This window comes from Lepisma saccharinum, chromosome 19 (genome assembly GCF_977018435.1).
Source record: "Lepisma saccharinum chromosome 19, izLepSacc3.1, whole genome shotgun sequence".
In the NCBI taxonomy this organism is placed as follows: domain Eukaryota; kingdom Metazoa; phylum Arthropoda; class Insecta; order Zygentoma; family Lepismatidae; genus Lepisma; species Lepisma saccharinum.
Window position 1 is genome coordinate 68,249,040 of NC_139247.1, and position 20,340 is coordinate 68,269,379.

Consider the following 20,340-nt stretch of genomic DNA (forward strand, 5'->3'; position numbering starts at 1 on the left):
TTGTGGTGTGCTTTTGCTCAAGTCTAGATATTCGCAATAATGTAATAGGCTAACGTGCCAATGCCATAGAGTAATCTACCTCTAAACGACGTCCCGTCTCACACTCAGTTACCCATGCCGTAACCTTTGCTTGTAAAGAGAAGGGGGGAACCCCTGAAAGATGCCCGCCTCCACCTGCATACATTCGACAGTGTGTGTTCTGGTACCTAAAAATACCAGAATGTCTTTTCCATGGAATATCGGTTCCCCCGCTTTTATTTCTTCGCTACTTTATGCCACACTTTACTAGCACAACTTCTACGAGCATTCCCTGACATTCGTTACGAGACTCGGCGGCAAGCGACCTGGCGTCAGCGCTTTTCTTTCCCGGTGAACGGGGTCCGCGACAGTCGCACGCTACAGTCTGTTTTTTTTTTCGCTCTCCCTGCCTTCGCTCTCTTTCCCTTTCTGTTGACGTTGCAGACTGACGCCAGTATAATCCTCCCTCGGAAGTTGTGTGTGTCGTGTCCGAGTGTTGAAGATTGTGGCTTAATATGGCACCACAAAAGTTTACATTACAACAAAGGATTTATCTTGTCGAGCGTTACCTCGGAAAGAGGAATTGTGGAGAAGTGCGACGACGTTTTGCAAGGAAATTTCCTGGTGTTCCCTTTCCACATAGCACCACTATATTAAACCTCGTAAAAAAGTTTAGAGTAACAGGGTCAGTTCTGAATGAAAGTGGAAAGAAAAACTCACGTGTACTTACTGAGGAAAAACTCGATGAGATGGGACAAATGTTAGAACAGTCTCCTCGGAAATCTATCCGCCGCCTCTCACAAGAAACGAGAGTTTCAAAAACCTTCCCCGATTTGTCAGCCTGCGATTTTTATTTATGGGGAAATCTAAAAAATAAAGTATACAAAGACAATCCGCACATCATCCTTGAGTTAAAAGAGAGTATTGTACGAGAAATCTGGAGAATTACAGTAGACGAACTTGCACGTGTAAATGCCAATTTCCTTCCGAGATGTCAGGAATGTGTTGCAGCAGAGGGACATCATTTTCAACACCTTCTGTAGTCAAGGTTAGTACACAATATGATAACTGTAATTTTAATAGCCGACTCTACCGACTGTCGCGGACCCCGTTCGCCGGGAAAGACAAGCGCTGACGCCGGACCGCTTGGCGCCGAGTCTCGTATAGAATGTCAGGGAATGCTCTGTATATGTGGGTTATTTTCTTTGGAATGCGAATCAAACAGCAGCGATATATGCCAATGGATATAAATAAAGGAAATATATATCGTATCAATCCCTAAGATTATATGTTTATTTTATAAAGTCTCTCTGAATGCTTCACGTTGACCAGGGCATTCACTTGTTTTTCTCAGTTGTCTCAGCCTCTGAGGCATGTAAACAATGCACTGTGTTGTGCTATGCAAACCTCCTGAGCCATTCGGGAAACAGGTAGTTTCTTCTGCCTATGGAGTCGGCGGTTTGCATAGTGGCAATTAAAAACACGATTCGGCATGGAGGAAGAGCTCGATGGCCTAGGGATATAGAGGTGAGACAAGCTGAGAGGGGACTGACTTTGGATTGGAGTTGAGAAGGGAGAAGAGGTTAGGAGAGCAGTAGGGCAGAAGTGAGACGACGCTCTGGTCAACAAATTGAGAAGCCAACAGAGGACGTCTTATATTCTATTCATCCTAATTCATCAGATAGACAGGTAATTATCCTAACATCCAGCCATGATTCAGGTTCAAAGGTTCACAAAACCCAACGAGTGACCATTGTCTTTTCTGCAGTTTAGTTCCGTAATTTATTTGTACCTTTCGCATTGCCAAGCGTTTAACTCGTCATGCCAATGACCAGTGCTCTCATCAGAGGATGAATGATGAGTAACTTGCATCACCCAGCAATTAATTGCACAATGACTGGTTCAGATCCCATCATTCATTAGAATGATACGATATTCGGAAACTTCTGCGATACAACGATTATATGCATTAAAATTTATACAGAAATTTCTTCTTTGGAAAGATTATCAACTTCTTCTTCCCTTTTCTTCTGTAGAAAGATTAACTTCTTCTTTCTTCTATGGAAAGGTTAACTTCTTCTTCCCTTTTCTTATGAAGACAGATTAACTTCTCCTTCTTTGGCATCAAGCCCAAATATAACTGTCAATATTCTGTGTATTTTGGGGCGACAAATATTGATATAGCGCCACCAAGATAACAATCGAAGGGACAACCAAGGATCGCGGTTATATCGGCGCTGCCTTTGGTCCAGTGCGACTAATGTAAATAGCGCAACCGCTTTGGGGCGACGAATATTGATATAGCGCCACCAAGGGAAACAACTCGCCAGACAGAAAAGACGCAGATTTGAATCGGCTGCTTGACTTCTTTAATTTCCTATATGTACAGTGTCTCTCAAAAGTTTTAGGACAACGACATTTTAAACTAGGCAACCCAATTTACACAAGGCGTTGGTGGGTTGCGTGCAGATTTAGGCTCAATTTCAAGGTTGCCACATGCACAATAGATATTTATAAAATACGCGAAAGAAATATAAAGAAGTATTATTGTATAAAATTATTAAAAACATCACTATTATATCGCAAATGACAAAATTCTTTCTGAAAGAGAAAAATAGGTTTTCTAGTATTTCATCGCTGATGAGTCTACAGTAAGGAAAAGAGGTGAAAGGAAACGAAAGGTCACAAAGGAGAGGAGAAAGAGAAAGCGAAAGGAGAAGAGGAAAAGTAGAGGAGAGAAGAAAGATAGGATAGACGAGGAGAGGAGATGTAGTGAGGAGAATGGAAAAAGATTCGAGGAGAGATGAGGAAAAAAGAACAAAGAAGAGAAAAGAGGAGGAAAACGAGAGGAGAGGATAGGAGGAGACGAGAAGAGGGAAGTGGAGAGTAGAGTAAAGGGAAGAAAAAGAGAAGAACGAAAAAAGAGAGAATAGTGCAGTGGAGTCGGAAACCTAAGACAGGAAAGGAGATAAGAGGAGTGGAGAAGAGTGGGATGGAGTTAAGATGCGAGAAAAGTAGGGAAGGCGATATGAGATAAAAGCAGAACGGAAAGAGGGGAGAGAAGAAGGAGAAGGAACTGGAGAGAAGAGGTAGTTGCAGAAAATATCGTCTGAGCGTCAAGAATGGACGCATTGGTCAAATTATCGACATGAAACATTCAATAACATTTTGAAATGTATTGGAGAATATATTAGATCGGTGCGAAATGCCTTTTGACTGAGTTCAGAGCAAATTAAAATCTTCCATGCAAGATCTTTGATTTTACCTGCGATTACACCACTAAAAAATGAACGTAATTTTTAATATTTATAAGAATTATGCAATTTTTCTCCACTTCTCGGTTCGTTGAAATGGAGATTTTGTAATTCAATATTTCCCCTCCCCCCAATCGTTAATTCCAAACTGAATCGTTCCGTTTCACACGGCGTGGACAATGAACACAATGGGATATGTCTAAAACTTACGAAAATTTTCTGCCACCGGAAGGGTTTGAACCTACGATAATCAGATTGACAATCCTGAACGGTAACCACTACCCTACAACCTTTAGCTCCTTACACCAGGTAGAAGAACCACTACACTACGCCTTTACCTTCGAATGAAACAATAATTTTTTTAAGTATTCTGTCCCTCCAATATTGTAAATGTGGTTTGGTATACGTGTAGTTGAACTTTTACTTTAATTTTGATTTGCGTTCTTGTAGTATAACCGATATCTTCGAGAGATAATTTTCGAAGTAATTAAAAACGAGAATATTGGTAGTTGTGAAAATGCGAGTTATTTCTTCTAACTTATTATTGTGATTAGACATTACTAATGGAAAATATCTAGAGGCTTGAATATTACAGGACGATGTTCTTTTCCTGTGATACTGTAACAGACAAAATGCTTGTTTACTGATGCAAGTCTTGTGTCCAGAACAGTCTTATGAAATGTATTTGCTGTTGCGTAAGATAACACGAAGTAATTACACCGTTTGCGAACTACCAAATCTGTGCAACGTTATAAGTAAACAGGCGGAAAATTTTATTCATAAAATCACTTCACATTTGACAGTGTTAGTCAAGAGAGACTGGTGGGACACTGTGTTAAGGTGCTGGACTAAATCCTTCTAATTTTTCTTCCTCGAAGAACAACAATTTCTAAGGAAGAGCAACAGTGATGATCTTTCTTATTTCTTTTAAATGCTTACACTTTCCTTTAATTGGGTTAAAAATAAATAAGAATATTGCTTGCATTTCTGTCATTGACGTAGACCAGAGAGAGAGACAGACAGACAGACAGATATTACAAAATAGTTCAAATAGTGCGAACGCAATTAAAAAGTCATGATAATTCTATGTTGCGTACTTAGAATTATTCATACAAAAATGAACATGTCTAATTGTGAGTTAACAAAAAAAACAATAATAAAAAGACATTTTCGCATCACGATTGCAGTTCGAAAATGTCGGGACAGGGATTGAAAGTAACGCACTGTCCTGACTAAATCGGTGAATCGCACGTCTGGTAGCCTTGCATCAATTATTATAAAACTAAAACCACCCAATATTGCAGCTTGAAGACTTTTGCGCAAGAAACAGATTCATTTATACAAGAGCAAAATTGAAATTTTTACACATTTCAAAAATCGACGATGTTATTTTCGTATTTATTTATTTATAGGTTCACAGTTAAATATTTTAGGGTTCGAGGGGGAAGCATGGCCCACATGGCCCCTCCCCTGGGTACTGACCTTACGTAGACAGTGGAAGAGAAATTTTGGAAATCCTTTCTATTATATATTATTATTATATATTCACCTTATGCTCAGATTGGTTAAACCGTTTATTGACAATCGTGAACTTTTCGTTTAATAGATAATATTTGGTTTTAAACGACGGGAGAACATTGGTCGAATTTCCTTTCTTGCTCTTTTGAGAGAATATATACTTCTACAATAGCAATCGCGTTCGGAAACCGTGAAAAAAAATGACTTGGTTTTCAAAGGCAGACAAGCTTGGTAGTCTAGCTTGCTCGCGATCAAAGTGACTCACTCACGGTATTCAAGGCCGCTTCTTATCGCAGAACACTCTGCTTCGTTGCACAGTGTCTGCACCCAGCACGTTACAAGTGACCAGAGTCGAATTTTAAAGAGAATCTGAAGAATGGTAGATTTCATCAGAGGCGGCTAGGTAGGCACCAGCTCAACATGCGATAGTTTAAGTGATAATTCCTGACAAACAAAAAACCGTATTGAATAATTATTGGGATAGTAATACGTGTATCCGCTCCTTTTTAACAATGTAAGCTCGAAGACAATCTATATTCCATTTATTTATATTGGCAACTAGGTCAACCGGAGGTTATTTTATCGCCTTCGATAATCGAATTGTCTGATCGATTATTTTTTGTTTATCCAGGAACATGCCCCATAGGAGATTTCCGAGACCAGGTTACGCTACTCACTCGTAGCTCCCCAATTTCTTCACGATGGTGGGTTGCCACCGGTCCCATACACAGGCCGAGAACCTAGAGAGTGAGCATAGGCGGACTCGAATCCATGCCGTCCTGCAGTCGGAGGTCACGGAGGAGGACTTTTCTTATTTTACCTTTGGCTAATCGCGACGATGAGGATTAATAATGAATAGAAAAATAAAGAAGGCCACGCACAAAGTAGAGGACGATCTTCAACCTCTTAGGTGACGAGTTCAAGCCTTAAATATGAGGATTACAACCTTAGACGACCTCAATTTCAAAATTATAAACAAAATGCCTACTTAAACTAAACTTCTCGTCAAGGCCAAAATAGTTTGTAACTGTGAAACTACCCCTGAATACAAATTGACATTTTTTTTCCATGTGAGTAAGAATTAAAAGTGTGGCATACAGAGATACATGATACCTTTTGAGAAACAATTAACTGTACCCTGTCCCAGCATCTCTGGAGCAAAGCCGCGCATAGCGGAAGAGAAGTGGAGCAAGGGGAGAGGGGATCGAGTGGACAGAGCGAATCAGTGGACGCTGCTGGGAAGCCTGGTAACTGCAGTGGCTTTCCTCCCTCCACGCAATCCCATTCCTCTCACGTGTTCATCGCTGCTCAGATACTTGTTTTCGTTCACCTGCTCCAGAGATAAGTGGGACAGAGTGTAGTTCGCATACATGTAGCAAGTAAAGAGACTTATCCCAGAATGAAAATTCCACATAGTTTTAAAACGTTTGTATAAGCAATGAATAACTGGAAACGGATCACACATAATTCCCTTGCCAAAATCTAGTTGTCGAAAATTAATTTCAAGACATTTCATATCTATTCACCATATTCCAAGTTAAAAGGAACTATTTCGTAGATGTTCATGAAACCGTTATAAAATTACAAATAAAATATATTCACAAGCTTAGATATACTAATAGGAAGAAAGAAATTCAGAGATAAATTTCAAATGCATGTGTATCAAGTAATTCTAGAAGTAAAGAGCTATATCTGAGTATTTAACTTCTTTTTTCTAGATAACGTTTACAATATTGAGACGACAGAATAATTAGGAACTGTAGCTCCAAGAAAACAAAGGGCGTAGTGCATTGGTTATAGTTCTTGAAAGCATTGCGGTCCCACGTTCGATCCTCCATACTAGATGTTCCTTAAAAAAGAATTCCCTTCCATTAAACAAGAGCATGGTAACATTATTTGTAATAGCAGTATATAGCCTAGTGCCTACATTGTTCTGCATATGGAATTTATAAAAAAAAATAAACAAATAAATGAATTGACACACGTTCAACGGGATATTTTTATATATAAGATCATGAATTATGATACTCTGACGATAATTGTGTACTGCTTCAAAGACATTGACAAATATTAATGAAATAACTATTTATATGTGTGGCAATTCAGGACACGCTAATTTTACCCCTTTTCCCACTTGAGTTCAATGCAAGGATGCAAGGATGTGTAAAAATTTCAGAATACTTAAAAAAATTATTGTTTCATTCGAAGGTAAAGGCGTAGTGTAGTGGTTCTTCTACCTGGTGTAAGGAGCTAAAGGTTGTAGGGTAGTGGTTACCGTTCAGGATTGTCAATCTGATTATCGTAGGTTCAAACCCTTCCGCTGGCAGAAAATTTTCGTAAGTTTTAGACATATCCCATTGTGTTCATTGTCCACGTCGTGTGAAACGGAACGATTCAGTTTGGAATTAACGATTGGGGGGAGGGGAAATATTGAATTACAAAATCTCCATTTCAACGAACCGAGAAGTGGAGAAAAATTGCATAATTCTTATAAATATTAAAAATTACGTTCATTTTTTTAGTGGTGTAATCGCAGGTAAAATCAAAGATCTTGCATGGAAGATTTTAATTTGCTCTGAACTCAGTCAAAAGGCATTTCGCACCGATCTAATATATTCTCCAATACATTTCAAAATGTTATTGAATGTTTCATGTCGATAATTTGACCAATGCGTCCATTCTTGACGCTCAGACGATATTTTCTGCAACTACCTCTTCTCTCCAGTTCCTTCTCCTTCTTCTCTCCCCTCTTTCCGTTCTGCTTTTATCTCATATCGCCTTCCCTACTTTTCTCGCATCTTAACTCCATCCCACTCTTCTCCACTCCTCTTATCTCCTTTCCTGTCTTAGGTTTCCGACTCCACTGCACTATTCTCTCTTTTTTCGTTCTTCTCTTTTTCTTTCCTTTACTCTACTCTCCACTTCCCTCTTCTCGTCTCCTCCTATCCTCTCCTCTCGTTTTCCTCCTCTTTTCTCTTCTTTGTTCTTTTTTCCTCATCTCTCCTCGAATCTTTTTCCATTCTCCTCACTACATCTCCTCTCCTCGTCTATCCTATCTTTCTTCTCTCCTCTACTTTTCCTCTTCTCCTTTCGCTTTCTCTTTCTCCTCTCCTTTGTGACCTTTCGTTTCCTTTCACCTCTTTTCCTTACTGTAGACTCATCAGCGATGAAATACTAGAAAACCTATTTTTCTCTTTCAGAAAGAATTTTGTCATTTGCGATATAATAGTGATGTTTTTAATAATTTTATACAATAATACTTCTTTATATTTCTTTCGCGTATTTTATAAATATCTATTGTGCATGTGGCAACCTTGAAATTGAGCCTAAATCTGCACGCAACCCACCAACGCCTTGTGTAAATTGGGTTGCCTAGTTTAAAATGTCGTTGTCCTAAAACTTTTGAGAGACACTGTACAACGTATGAGGATTATGTCGATCATTGCGCTTCCTTTATTCCTTTATTTTTTTATTCTATATTTACAAAGATTTAATCTTTACTCATTACCTATTATTTGTTTAGTTTAATTTAATCATTTTCTGGTTCCTCCTAGTTCATTAGTAATTTATTTTCCGTTTTTCCACTCGTGCTGCCATCTATTGTTGTTTTCGCCAACTGATGTTTATCATTGGGTTTGGCCGTTCAGGCACGTAACATTTATTTGGTTCAAATAGATACATTCCTGCAATACAAAGTAATCCGCAAGATCTGGTACTGAAATTGTTCGGTAATCCAGAACAAACCCGGATTACAAAGTTTGTTAATATGATACTTGTTTTGTGGTCGTTTTCTTGGGTATGTAGTGTGTCTCAGTACGTCATTTGACTGTGATAGTGATAGTGTTAGGAGTTGAGTGGGTAGATGTGACGTTGTGTGGACGTGTTCTCATGTTGTATCGTAACAATCTGTAGAATCTTAGAAATATTAATACAATGAACTTTCAAATCCAGTTATTCAGCCATCATTCACAGATAGGAACTTGCCAATCAGAAATGCAGTGTCAGACATTACTTAAGCTCTTTCTGGTCATCAGCGACGTAAACATGTAAACAGGCGAAAACCAGGAAGAGGACAGAGGTCTGACTCTGCATTTACTTAGTAAAATCAATCTGAATAAATGTCTGGGAAGAGAGAGATCAGTGGTGAGTTCTAAACTATCAGTCAGAGGGTGCAGAAGTACGAGCTAAAAGTCTAGGAGAAGGGAGTGAAGTCTCTGCTTCCAGACTTGAACTACAAACGGACACAACGTTTGACCAAGTCTGTAGTTCGACATCTCGAGAAGCACTTCCACACAGTGAAAGGCAGGTATTTCCATTCATCACGCTGATCCAGTCTGTAGGGGTTTAAACTCAAGTGTTGTGTTTTGCCATGAAGTGTATGATTATTACCTCTCGCACCTCACCATAAAGCTCACCATGAGTAGCGAGTTGCTCTAGAATATAGGATGAATGATCAGTGAGCTAGATCACCCATTGCCCTAGTTCGATCCCCCGTTCCTAGGAGAACGTTACGGCATTGTTGTTTGGTGAATTTATGTGTGTGTAGTTTCGTTTATGTGCGAGTGTGTGAAGGGGGGGTGAAAGTTATTTGATTGAAGGTAATGAAGGCAGTGAAAAGAAGTAAATCAAGTGAGATGGTTAAGAGTTTGGATTGTGGCATAAATATGAAGTGTGATAATAGTGTCAGATATAAGAGGGATATATGTTGCGTCAGTGTATTGAGGTAGAGGGAACTGTATATTGAGAGGGTATCATTGTCGCCTATTCTGCAAACTCCAGGAGAGGTTTATCCTGGGATCCGTCAGGACAGCAAGGTTATGAGTAGGGCCCGGAACTTTATGTCCTATAAAACTGTAAAATATGTATGTAATTATGTCATAAAAATGGAAAAATATGTCAGAAAAAAGTAGAAATATTCCCAGTAAATCCAAAAATATGCACAACAGTACTTTGGAATTTCTCATATTACGGGATTAAGTATCTTCCAGGGAAGATCGATAGGATGGGGATGGAATATTAAATGAAGCCAGAATCCCGCACAACAATGAGAGAACATTTTCCCTCAGTAATGTTTGCATTGCTATTAATTGTCGGCGGGATAAAAAAGGGGGGGTATTATTGTTCTATTTTTAATTGGTAAGAAAAGACTGCATTTGCTTTTAAATTCTTCGTTCGTAATTTCCTTATCCTGGCATCGATAATATGAATCATCAGTTGCGCTAAGTATATGAAGAAAAATTATAAAATAACAGACTATATGCAAGATAATTACGAAATTATACAGAAATATGTCTTATTACGAGAAATTTGAAGAAATATGTTCTAAAAACGCGAAATTGGTAAAATATGTCAAAATATGCTTTATCAAGTTGGTATATTTCGGCTGATTTTCATCAGATATGTAAAGATCTCACCCCAGTACACGATCCTATGCCAAATAAAAAATATGTTATAACATAACATATGAGAGAAAAAAGGTAATAGAAGAATATTTTTAATAAAAGTTGGTAAGTAAAATAAGATTGAGGACAGGGCACCAACAAAAAAATATATTAAAAATGTTCTCGCCCAATCTTTAAGGAACTTTCTACGCCGCTGCTACGACCACTTGCATCTAGGAACCACGTAGCTTGCTAGTATGGTGCGAATGTTCACGAAAGGCCTCTATGGAGCGTAATTTCACCTATTCGGACACAACGATCCAATTCTCTTGACGTCTCATTTGACGCTTCGCCGCTTGCGTCGCATTTGACCAGTTCAGGGCAAGTCGAGGATGATTCAAGCTGTGGAGACGCGTTTTTACGCGTTCAAGGTTGTCAACTTAGCGATGTACTGGGCGTGCGAATATTTTTTTCATTTATTTTTAAGAATTTTATATTATTCCGGACGGTACTCCTCCAAAATTTCTACTTTTTATAGCCGGCCTCCGTGGCGGAGTGGTTAGCACGGCACGCAGAGACGCCAGGGGTCCCGAGTTCGAATTCCAGCCTGGGTATGGATGTTCTTTGCGAGAGTCCCTTACATCACTTTCATCATATCATCACTCGCTCTCATCGTCACGATTAGCCAAAAGTGGAAGAAAAGCGACGCTAAAATTAACAATTAAATAAAAATTCTACTCTTATAACCTAATCGACAGACTGCGGTGTTCTATGTAGCAAAAAATGTATTTCAATATTCGGATACCACAAATAAGAGGGACTTAGCCCCGAAGTGTGGCCAGCGATTGTCAAATTCCTCATATCCTGTATCAGTTTGACAGTTTTTTTGTTGTTTTTTTAACGAAACATGTTATGCACAATTGTAGATTTAAAAATAGCGTAAATTCTAACAGCATCAAAAGTAACAATCCTAACCTAAAAGCATTTAATTACTAACATAATTAAATCTAACACAATAACTTCATTCCATAAGCACAGCGTTGGATCACAGCGGACAAGCTGTGATCCACAAGGGTTTTTACAAAGCTTTGCCACAGTAAATCACGGAAATTTACTAAGTACTCTCGTGGTATCGTATTTAATGAAATACCAAATAATACCGTAATCGTCACAGATGTTATGCCATTTTTTATCACAAAAGGTGGCGTGCACCATCATGTGAATTTTATTTTTAATGTGCCGGCTTTACTGGTACTTAAAAATTATTTATTACTAGTGTAAACTGTCTTTGGGCAAGATTATATGCACGAAATACTCGTGAATAGAGATGCATATAATTTATTCGTGACAGTTTAGCGAATATTTCTTCGATCTTAAAGAATAGTTAACACATTAGTTTTTATAGATTTGTGCATTATAATTGAAATATTACACTTGCTTAATACGAACTTTGAAAATTTAATCGTCTGTGTCCGAAGATTCTGAGCCGCTATCATTGGCCATGCATTATCTCCATTGCTCTTTAATTTTGCCTTAGATTATGCTGTTAGGAAGGTAAAATAAACTAAAGAAGGACTAAAGTTAAATGGTGTGACTCAGTTGTTAGCATATGCAGATGATGTAGACTTATTAGGGGATGATATAAATACAATCAAGAATAATACTAAAATATTTTTCAAAACTGCTAAAGAGATAGGTTTTGAAGTTAACAAAGATAAAACTAAATATATGCTTACAGGCCGAAACCAAGTGTTAAGTAATAATCAAAATCTAATTATTGATAACAACTCGTTTGAACCAGTTTCCAAATTTAAATACTTAGGAGTAATATTAACAAATGAAAATTATATTAAAGAGGAAATACAAAGTAGGCTTAATTCAGGAAATGCATGTTACTTCTCTCTTCATAACTTTTGTCTTCTCGTTTAATATCTAAGAAACTAAAAGTTAAAATATACAAAACAGTAATTTTGCCTGTAGTATTATATGGATGTGAAACTTGGTCCCTTACATTCAAAGAGGAACATAAATTGAGAGTATTTGAAAATAAGATCCTTAGGAAAATCTTTGGACCTAAAAGGGATGAGGAGACAGGTGAGTGGAGAAGGTTACATAATTTAGAACTACATAATTTGTATTCATGTCCAGATATTATTAGAATAATTAAATCAAGAAGACTTAGGTGGACAGGTCATGTGGCACGAATGGGAGAGGAAAGAGGAGTTTACAGGATTCTTGTTTGGAAACCTGATGGTAAGAGACCTGTCAGAAGGCCAAGACGAAGATGGAGGGAGAACGTTGAGATGGACCTAAAGGAAATCGGTAGGGATGGAAAAGAGTATATAGATCTTGCTCAAGATAGGGACTGTGTTGCTGCAGCCATGAACCTTCGGGTTTAAGAAGGCTAGAGAGTTAGTTACTTAGTTAGTTTATCATTGGTTTCGTTATGTGACGCGCCGATGCGACGATTACACGATGAAATGTAATAAACCGATTTTTGGACTGAAAAAACAGAACAGGGCACGACCATTAGCCTATGTGGTAAAATGCGGTATCAGAGTCGTTCCCTCCACACGTAATCGAAATACTATGGGATGGAACCGCCATGAGTGCGAGCCTGCTAGGTAAACAAAAGCGACCATTGTCGCGTGGGAGTTTTAACTGCAATGCCTCGTTGTACAGAGATCGGTTGCCCGCTTGCGGAGTTCCCGCTTGTCATTCAATTATCTCAAAATGGATATACGCTATTCCTGCATACAAGCGATTATCAAAACATGATGTGGGAGGACTCGAGAATTGTTGATGTTGGGCTCGGAAGTTGAGGAAAAATTCTTTTTTTCCTAATGTCCGAAGACGAGGCCCAACATAATATATGTTCATTTCGGGTCATTGTTGGCCAGAAAAAGGTGGGTTTTATTTGTCCTTTTTTGCCTTTTTCGGCTTATTGATCCTATTTTAGCCTTTTTTTAGGTCTTAACGGCTTTTTTTTTTTTGCAACTTCACCTTCTTTCAACTACATTTTTACTGCCCATTCTAAATTCGAATCATCATCAGTTCATCACCTCTTAAACATCCTTTCTGTAGTAAAGAAATAAAAAAGAAAGAATAATATATTTGAACCATCCCTGAAACGAGAGAAAAAACATTTTTGGACGACTGAAGCAGGTACGGTACAAGATCCTTTAACCGTAACTTGTCTGGAAGGTCACGCTGTAAGTGGCAACTTTCTCTTGTTTTGAAGCTTTCAGCACGTTGTATACGACCATATATATTAAATATGTAATTAAAACTGAAGTTATAAATTAATTTGGATCACATTTATACGTCCTTTTTTCAGTTTTTAGTTCCTTTTTTTATATTTTTAGATCTTTTTATAGTTTTTTTGGCAATTTATAGGTCTATTGATAAGTATACAATCACTTTGACTACCCAGAATCCACCGTGCTGATGTTGATAAACAAGCAAATAGTATCGAGTATGCAGTGAACATTTTATCTCTGGTAACGACGGTTAATCACGTATTTCTCCGTATGTTAGTTCAAGTATAGTTCTGTATCGAGGAGCATATAGTCCTTATTTCATGAGACAAAGGATGGAAATAGTGCGCTTTTTACGATGAACGTAATCAGGCACGTATCTAGAAATATATTTCGGAAGAGAGGATCCGAATCAAATGTATCAATAATAATAATAATAATAGTGTTTACATTTTAAAACGTTACAAATATATAAAATATCGATTAAAATGTGTAAATTTATTAATATTGTATTTGTATTATTTCACGAAGACGTAAAAAGAAGGTATACGAATATAGATATAACATATATTTGTTATCTAGCTTGCGTGTACTTAAGATCGCCAAAATTTGTATAAAAACAAGGAAATTAATGTCAGTCAGATAGATAAAGAATTGAATATTTATCAAATAATAAGAAAAGAATGTTAGATTCAGTTGAGGAAATGTAAATTTCATGATTAATATTTCATGCATATTATCATTAGTAGTAGTCTGCATAAATGTTCATTTGTACTGTCCGTCAAAGCAGTATGATCCAAATATAATAATAATATTAGGAAATAAATAACCATCGATTATAGTACAATCGAATACAGTTATGCTGAAAAGTATATTTCCATTACTTTATTTTAGTACTTAGTAAGTCTTTCGGGGGGGCGGTCCGGACCCCCTGGACACCCGCCCAAATACGTTCTTGAACGCAATGGAAATTAGCGTTTCAAGAATTTTAATAATAAAAAAGAAACAAGGGGAAAATAAGAAATTAGTTGAAAGTCTGGAAATTTTGATGGGAAGATGCAAGATAGGTCTGTAGGGGTCACTGAATGCATTAACCTTTCTTTCACTTGAGACATTTGTTGCACTGTGCAGAATTTAATGCATTGTTTACTTTGTTAATTAGGCAATGAAGTGTATTGTCACCAAGTTCTTTCTTCATTTCTAGCTTCACCCTGCATCACTCACTTGGAATATAGGGACCATTCTTCTTGGTGTATGTACTACCGCATTACCGGTTATCCACAACCAACCCGTGTGTGGTTTTTGAATGAGAAGCCTCTACGCCTCACACAGGAGATACGAGACGAGCAAGTGACTAGAATTCCTCATATTTCAGAAGGTAGGTTTACATAAGATTTGCAAATGTTGTTTCGGAAATGCACCTGGTTATACAGGGTGTATCATAATTGAGTGAACATCTTTAAGAATTTATTTCGACTATGTGGAATGCAACAATGATATTTGTTATGTATCCATCAGGAACACTTCAAGTTTCTATGTATGTCTACAAATGTTTAAAAATGTTCAATGTGGGTAACACCAGTTATGCGGCACACATCCCATCGAAATTTTAGTTCTTGCTACACTTTTCCCAAGAACTCCTTGTCCACCAAAGCAAGGGCGTTTCATATTCTCTCCTTTAGCTGTTGCACATTCTGTGGCATAGGTGGCACATAGACTTAGTCTTTCACAAAGCCCCAAATGCAGAAGTCTAGGCGTGTAACTTCTGGAGACCTGTGAGAGGGACCATTTTCTTTAACTCTACACCAGCGCCACAATGACCGTGTTTGCAAAAGCCTTGCGCTTGAAAACAAGACTTGAAGATTTTCTCATTGTTATACAACAAACCTCATTGTTGTGTTTCAGATAATTTGTAATAATAAACCTGAAAACTTCTATACTCTATTATGATACACGCTGTATATTAACCCTTCAGAATTTGTATATAACGCGTTGATCCAGTTATCCATCATGCAAAAAAACCTTATACGCCGTTCAAGAAGAGATTAGTCCAATGCCCGAAGCATTCATTATCTTAAGTCAGGCCCCTCGATACGCCCATAGTGCGAAATCCAGGGGGAAATTGGAGAATTTTCCCCCACCAACAACGATCTTGTTCTAAAATTTCCCTCAACCTAAATTTTCCGAGCGGGAGTGTTTCTGTTATTATTTATTAATGTATTTGCTTGTTGAACTAAAGAGATACATACCTAATTACAGAGTGTGTGTGTGTGTGTGTGTATATATATATATATATATATAGTGAATACAGATACATATATTTTTCTGTATGTTTGTACTTGCAACTTTTAATATAAAATTCCATAAACAAATTGTGTTGAAGGTCAGTGTGTTAACAATGGCTTTACACACACACACACACACACCTCCTCTCAAACTCCCTCGCTCTTTGGGGTCACCCCAGGTGCTGAAGCAGAGCACAGAACAAGCAATAACATAAAAGGTTGCACAAAGTAAAAGTCGCGGTGCCCTGTGGAAGTATTGGAGCCCTATAAAATTAATACAGAGGTTATTCGTGAGTCAACAAACGGACCAAGCGGCTTTTGCCCCGGGAATAATTGACTTGCGATTTTACATGTCAGAAGGCAAACGAGCATAATATACCATTTCTTGGTGAATTTGTATTAAAACCAGTGCTCGAAGGGAAGGGGAACAATGTCCCCCCAGCTAGCAAAATTTTCACAAGTGTCCCTCTATTTGCCTCATTGTCACCATGTTAAACCATTGGAGCATCCCCCAGCCTAGCTGCAAGGCTCGACGAAACATTCCTCCAACTAATAATTTCCATTTCAAACGCTGTTTTAAACCTTCGATAACGTTTCCGAGAAGATCCCCGCCGTAAGATAAATTATGTTGTGTTAGGCGAATATATCACGGGGGAGGATTCGATTATGTCGTATCAAGTATTATTTTTTTTAAAAAATTAAGTATTAATTATGACAGCACTCCTATTAATGAAAGTCGCCTTTTCTTAGCTTTTTCCTTCATCTAATGTATTGAATATGGTGCACCTAGTAGAAAAAGTGACTTGGAACCAGCTAAAGTATGTGATTTACTAAGAAAATATATTCTGATTCACCCAACGCCGCCTCATCGCATATATTGAAGCATCGTGCAAAGGTGTAATTTTTACATATATATTTTATAAATATATTGATTTGATTTTTGTTATTTAGCATCCATTTTCCGCCACTTTAATTAATCACGATGATGAAAATAAATGATGATGTGATGAAGGGACATTCACAAAGAACAACCAGACACAGGCCAGGACTCGAACCTGGGACCCCTGGTATCATAGTGGACTGTGCTAACCACTGTGCCATCGAGGTCAGCCTTAGAAAGATATATACATGTTGAATTTTATATTATTTTAAGGAAAGAATCCGCCCTTAAAATTTAATGACTTGGCCAGCGTTACTACCCCCCTTGGGCATCCCTGATGATTTTGCACCATGGTTACATCCCTGAAAATTGTTCACCTCCATGTCATCTTCACCACTAAATATGGAAGTTGGTGTTGTACAGTGACAACATTATGCTTGTGCTCACACCACACACATGGTTGTTCATCCGGTCAATAAGTGTCGACCATTGTCATTTTGCATAGCATTACTTTGCCTCTATGTTATTGTTACCTTTTCAGGTTGCCTTCAAATCCATCATCCGGACCTAAGGCACCATGGCAAATATACATTGATCGCTACCAATGCCCTGGGAGAAGACAACAGAAGCGCACTGTGGGAATTCTACAACGGAAACTTAGAGCAGGCCATAAACTTCCACTCTGGAACCTTCCCGTTTGATCCTGTACCAAAAACAGTGTCCAATGTGATGGACGAGTTTATGCCAAGGGAAACTCCACCTGCTCGCGAGGACGAAAGGAAAAATCTTGAAAAGTTTCAGGTATGTTTTGATTTGTGCTTGGTTAACTTGTAATCAGTGTGATATTTTAAAAAATTCAAAGGGGGGGGGGGGTCCAGAAACTACTCTTGAAGCATTGTATACATCCCCAAGAGTAAAAAATTAGCATCCAGAGGGGGATGCTGAAACCAGAAAGAGGGAATTCCCATTATTTCCACTTTCCCTTTAAATACCCACCCTCCTGCATACTGCAAGATATTTTGTATTAATAAACAATAATAATAATAAAATCGTCTTTATTAGAGCAGCATGTTCACCTCGAGGAATGCTCTTGCAATAGACCCTTGTTTGGATGATTATTACAATGCAAAAATAGAATATGTGAATTGACACTGATTACATGTAAGCGTAATGGATATGGATTGAATATAAAACTATAATGAATAAAAAGAAAGAAGGATTACATGTAAACCAAAGGACATAGATATATATAATGTTCGTAGCTTTCAACATTCATAATAATAATAATAATAATAATTCCTTCATTTGGCAGGCAAGGTTCAGCTGTAGGCTGCTCTACCATGTATGACTTAAGAGCCACTTGGAACAATCAATAAAATAAAATAAAGTAATTATTATAATAATAATAAAGTGAACTCAATTCAATAAAATAATGAAGTTTGGAATGTTAATAGCTATAAGAGGTTACATGTTCAGTCACGGTCATTTCTGGCTTGTAACGATTCCATTCAAAGTAAATGGGATCATTACAACCCAGAAGTGTTTGTGACTGTACATAGTTGCTAGTTGTCACAATGGATACATTTATGATTGAAAAAGTTGCTCGTGGTTAAGTACTTGCTAGTAAATAATGTATAAGTTACATTCTATATAGCTTATGGCATTAGATGGATGTTAGTGAGGTTGGATGGGAATTCCATTCTTTGGTGGTGGTTACGGTACCTCTGTGGCTGAGCACATTCACTCACGATCTGTCCTTCAAAGGTTCAAGGTTTTAATTCCAGATTGGAACATGCCATTGATGTGCCATAGATGGTGTACATCTATTGCCATAGATGGTGTATATCTATCTACAGTGGTGAATACTTCCTTAAAAAGAAGGGTAGTAGGATCTATAAAACATCCACCCTGCCACCCCTCATAATTCAAGTATGTATGTATGAATTTATTTTCACACTATGTTGACAAACATGTTCAATACCAGCTGACCACCTAGACAGTAGTAGTCCAGTCTTTACCTAGGTATATGGAGTGTTAGCCACTTGTTGCTTACACACTCTATGTGTCGATTCCGTTGGCTTGTAGTTGAATCAACATAGACAATGTTGCAGGGCCTGTCAGATGTCTTAGTGCTAGTGGTGTTGTATTGCTAATAAAGGGGTCCCAGGTTCGATCACCATTGGCTACAGATTGCATAGTGGTTCAAATTCAGAGGTGACATCAAGGGTGTTGAGTTACCCTCAGTTTAGTTCCCATACAATCAAATTTCCTTTCACTATATCTTAGTGTGAACTTGTAGAAAATACAGCACATAACGAATATCCATTGTGATTTTTCTATTTTTGAACAGAATGGAGTCCAAGGGGCCAACATATTATGGACTTCTTCCCTCCTTGGCCTATGGACTGGTATGTCCCTAACTGTTCGAATTGGGCATTGTTTCGCCGTGGGTTTCAGAAATGTATTTTTCCACATTGAGATTTTTTAGTGTGACCTACCCGATACAAATTAATTCAAATTGTCATTGTAACAATAGCAGTAATGTGTATGTTATTTAAAGTATATTAAGTGCCATAGATAATTTTATTTTTAAAAAAGTAATTTTTGTATAATTTTCAGTTCCAACATTTTCACCTTTTTTACCAAAAAAATGGCAAATCAGTTGTGTAATTACATTACCTTAAAACAAAGTTCTAATTTTGGAAATTCCACCCCCCCCCCCACAATGGTGAAAATGAATTTAGGGATGCAGAGTCAGGGAGAGAACATCTTGAAGACGGAATTCTAAACCCTACCCTTCCCCCTTACATCAAATACTAATTATTCCAAAGAAAAATTTAGAATAATAATTTTTAGATATTAGTTTTAAATATGGATCACCTCATGAGTATTGAGGGGGAGGGGCCATCCTGATCTTCAACGTCTTCTCTAGTTACCCCTTTCCTTATTTTCTGACCCATATTTGATATTCGCATTTGTGGAGGAATTTTCGATATAGGCTTCTCTATATTATGAAAACACAACACACAGTAGGTAGCCTATATAGTCCAGGGGCATTTGTAATCCCGTGGGTTTTTGAATGAGGGGAATATATGACTACCGGTAATACGTTGCTAGTGTGGTACACAATAACGTACTAACAGGTGTTTTGCCTGCAATTGTGGTAGAAAGCCTGTGTGACGTCATAAATCCAAGATGGCTACCGCTTCATACACTAACTAAGAAAATCCATCATAACTCTTTTAATAGTGGTTTTGGAAAAACATTTATAGATACATGTTTTCTTCAGAATTAAAAAAGAAACAAAATTTATTCTTACAGGTTTTTTTTCATATCTCGCATTGTTATGGAGATATATGTAGTGAAACTTTTCGTGCCCTTTTCTGCAAGGATTCTATGCATATTTTACACTTTTCTTGACATTCTGGCATATAAAGGGGGAAAATTACTGCCTGTGATATTTTGTTGATGCCTACTATTGTGGCGTATTGCCTGTGTGACATCATACATCCAAGATGGCTGCCTCTGCAGACATTAACAAACAAAAACGACCCTATCTCCTTAACTCCTCTAGGGGTAATTTTGACCATTTGTAAGTTTGTTTGGGTTTTTACACGAAGGGAAGATATGTGTATGGAGGATGCTTTCATTTGGAGGAATGCAATCATGTATTACAATGTGTCAGAAACCATACATGACGTCCGAAATCCAAGATGGCCACCTTGGAGGTTCTGCACGTGAAATGCT

At 37.7% G+C, this 20,340-nt stretch overlaps 1 protein-coding gene across 1 annotated transcript in view; it reads left to right on the forward strand.

Moving 5' to 3' along the window:
• The window catches only part of LOC146003047 (BDNF/NT-3 growth factors receptor-like), a 122,194-nt gene that overhangs the window by 81,763 nt on the left and 20,091 nt on the right, over window positions 1–20,340 (forward strand). The window contains exons 7-8 of the mRNA XM_083141211.1: window positions 14,633–14,806; window positions 17,135–17,394. Of these exons, the coding sequence (XP_082997337.1) occupies window positions 14,633–14,806; window positions 17,135–17,394 (434 nt within the window). The remainder of the gene's footprint in view (window positions 1–14,632; window positions 14,807–17,134; window positions 17,395–20,340) is intronic.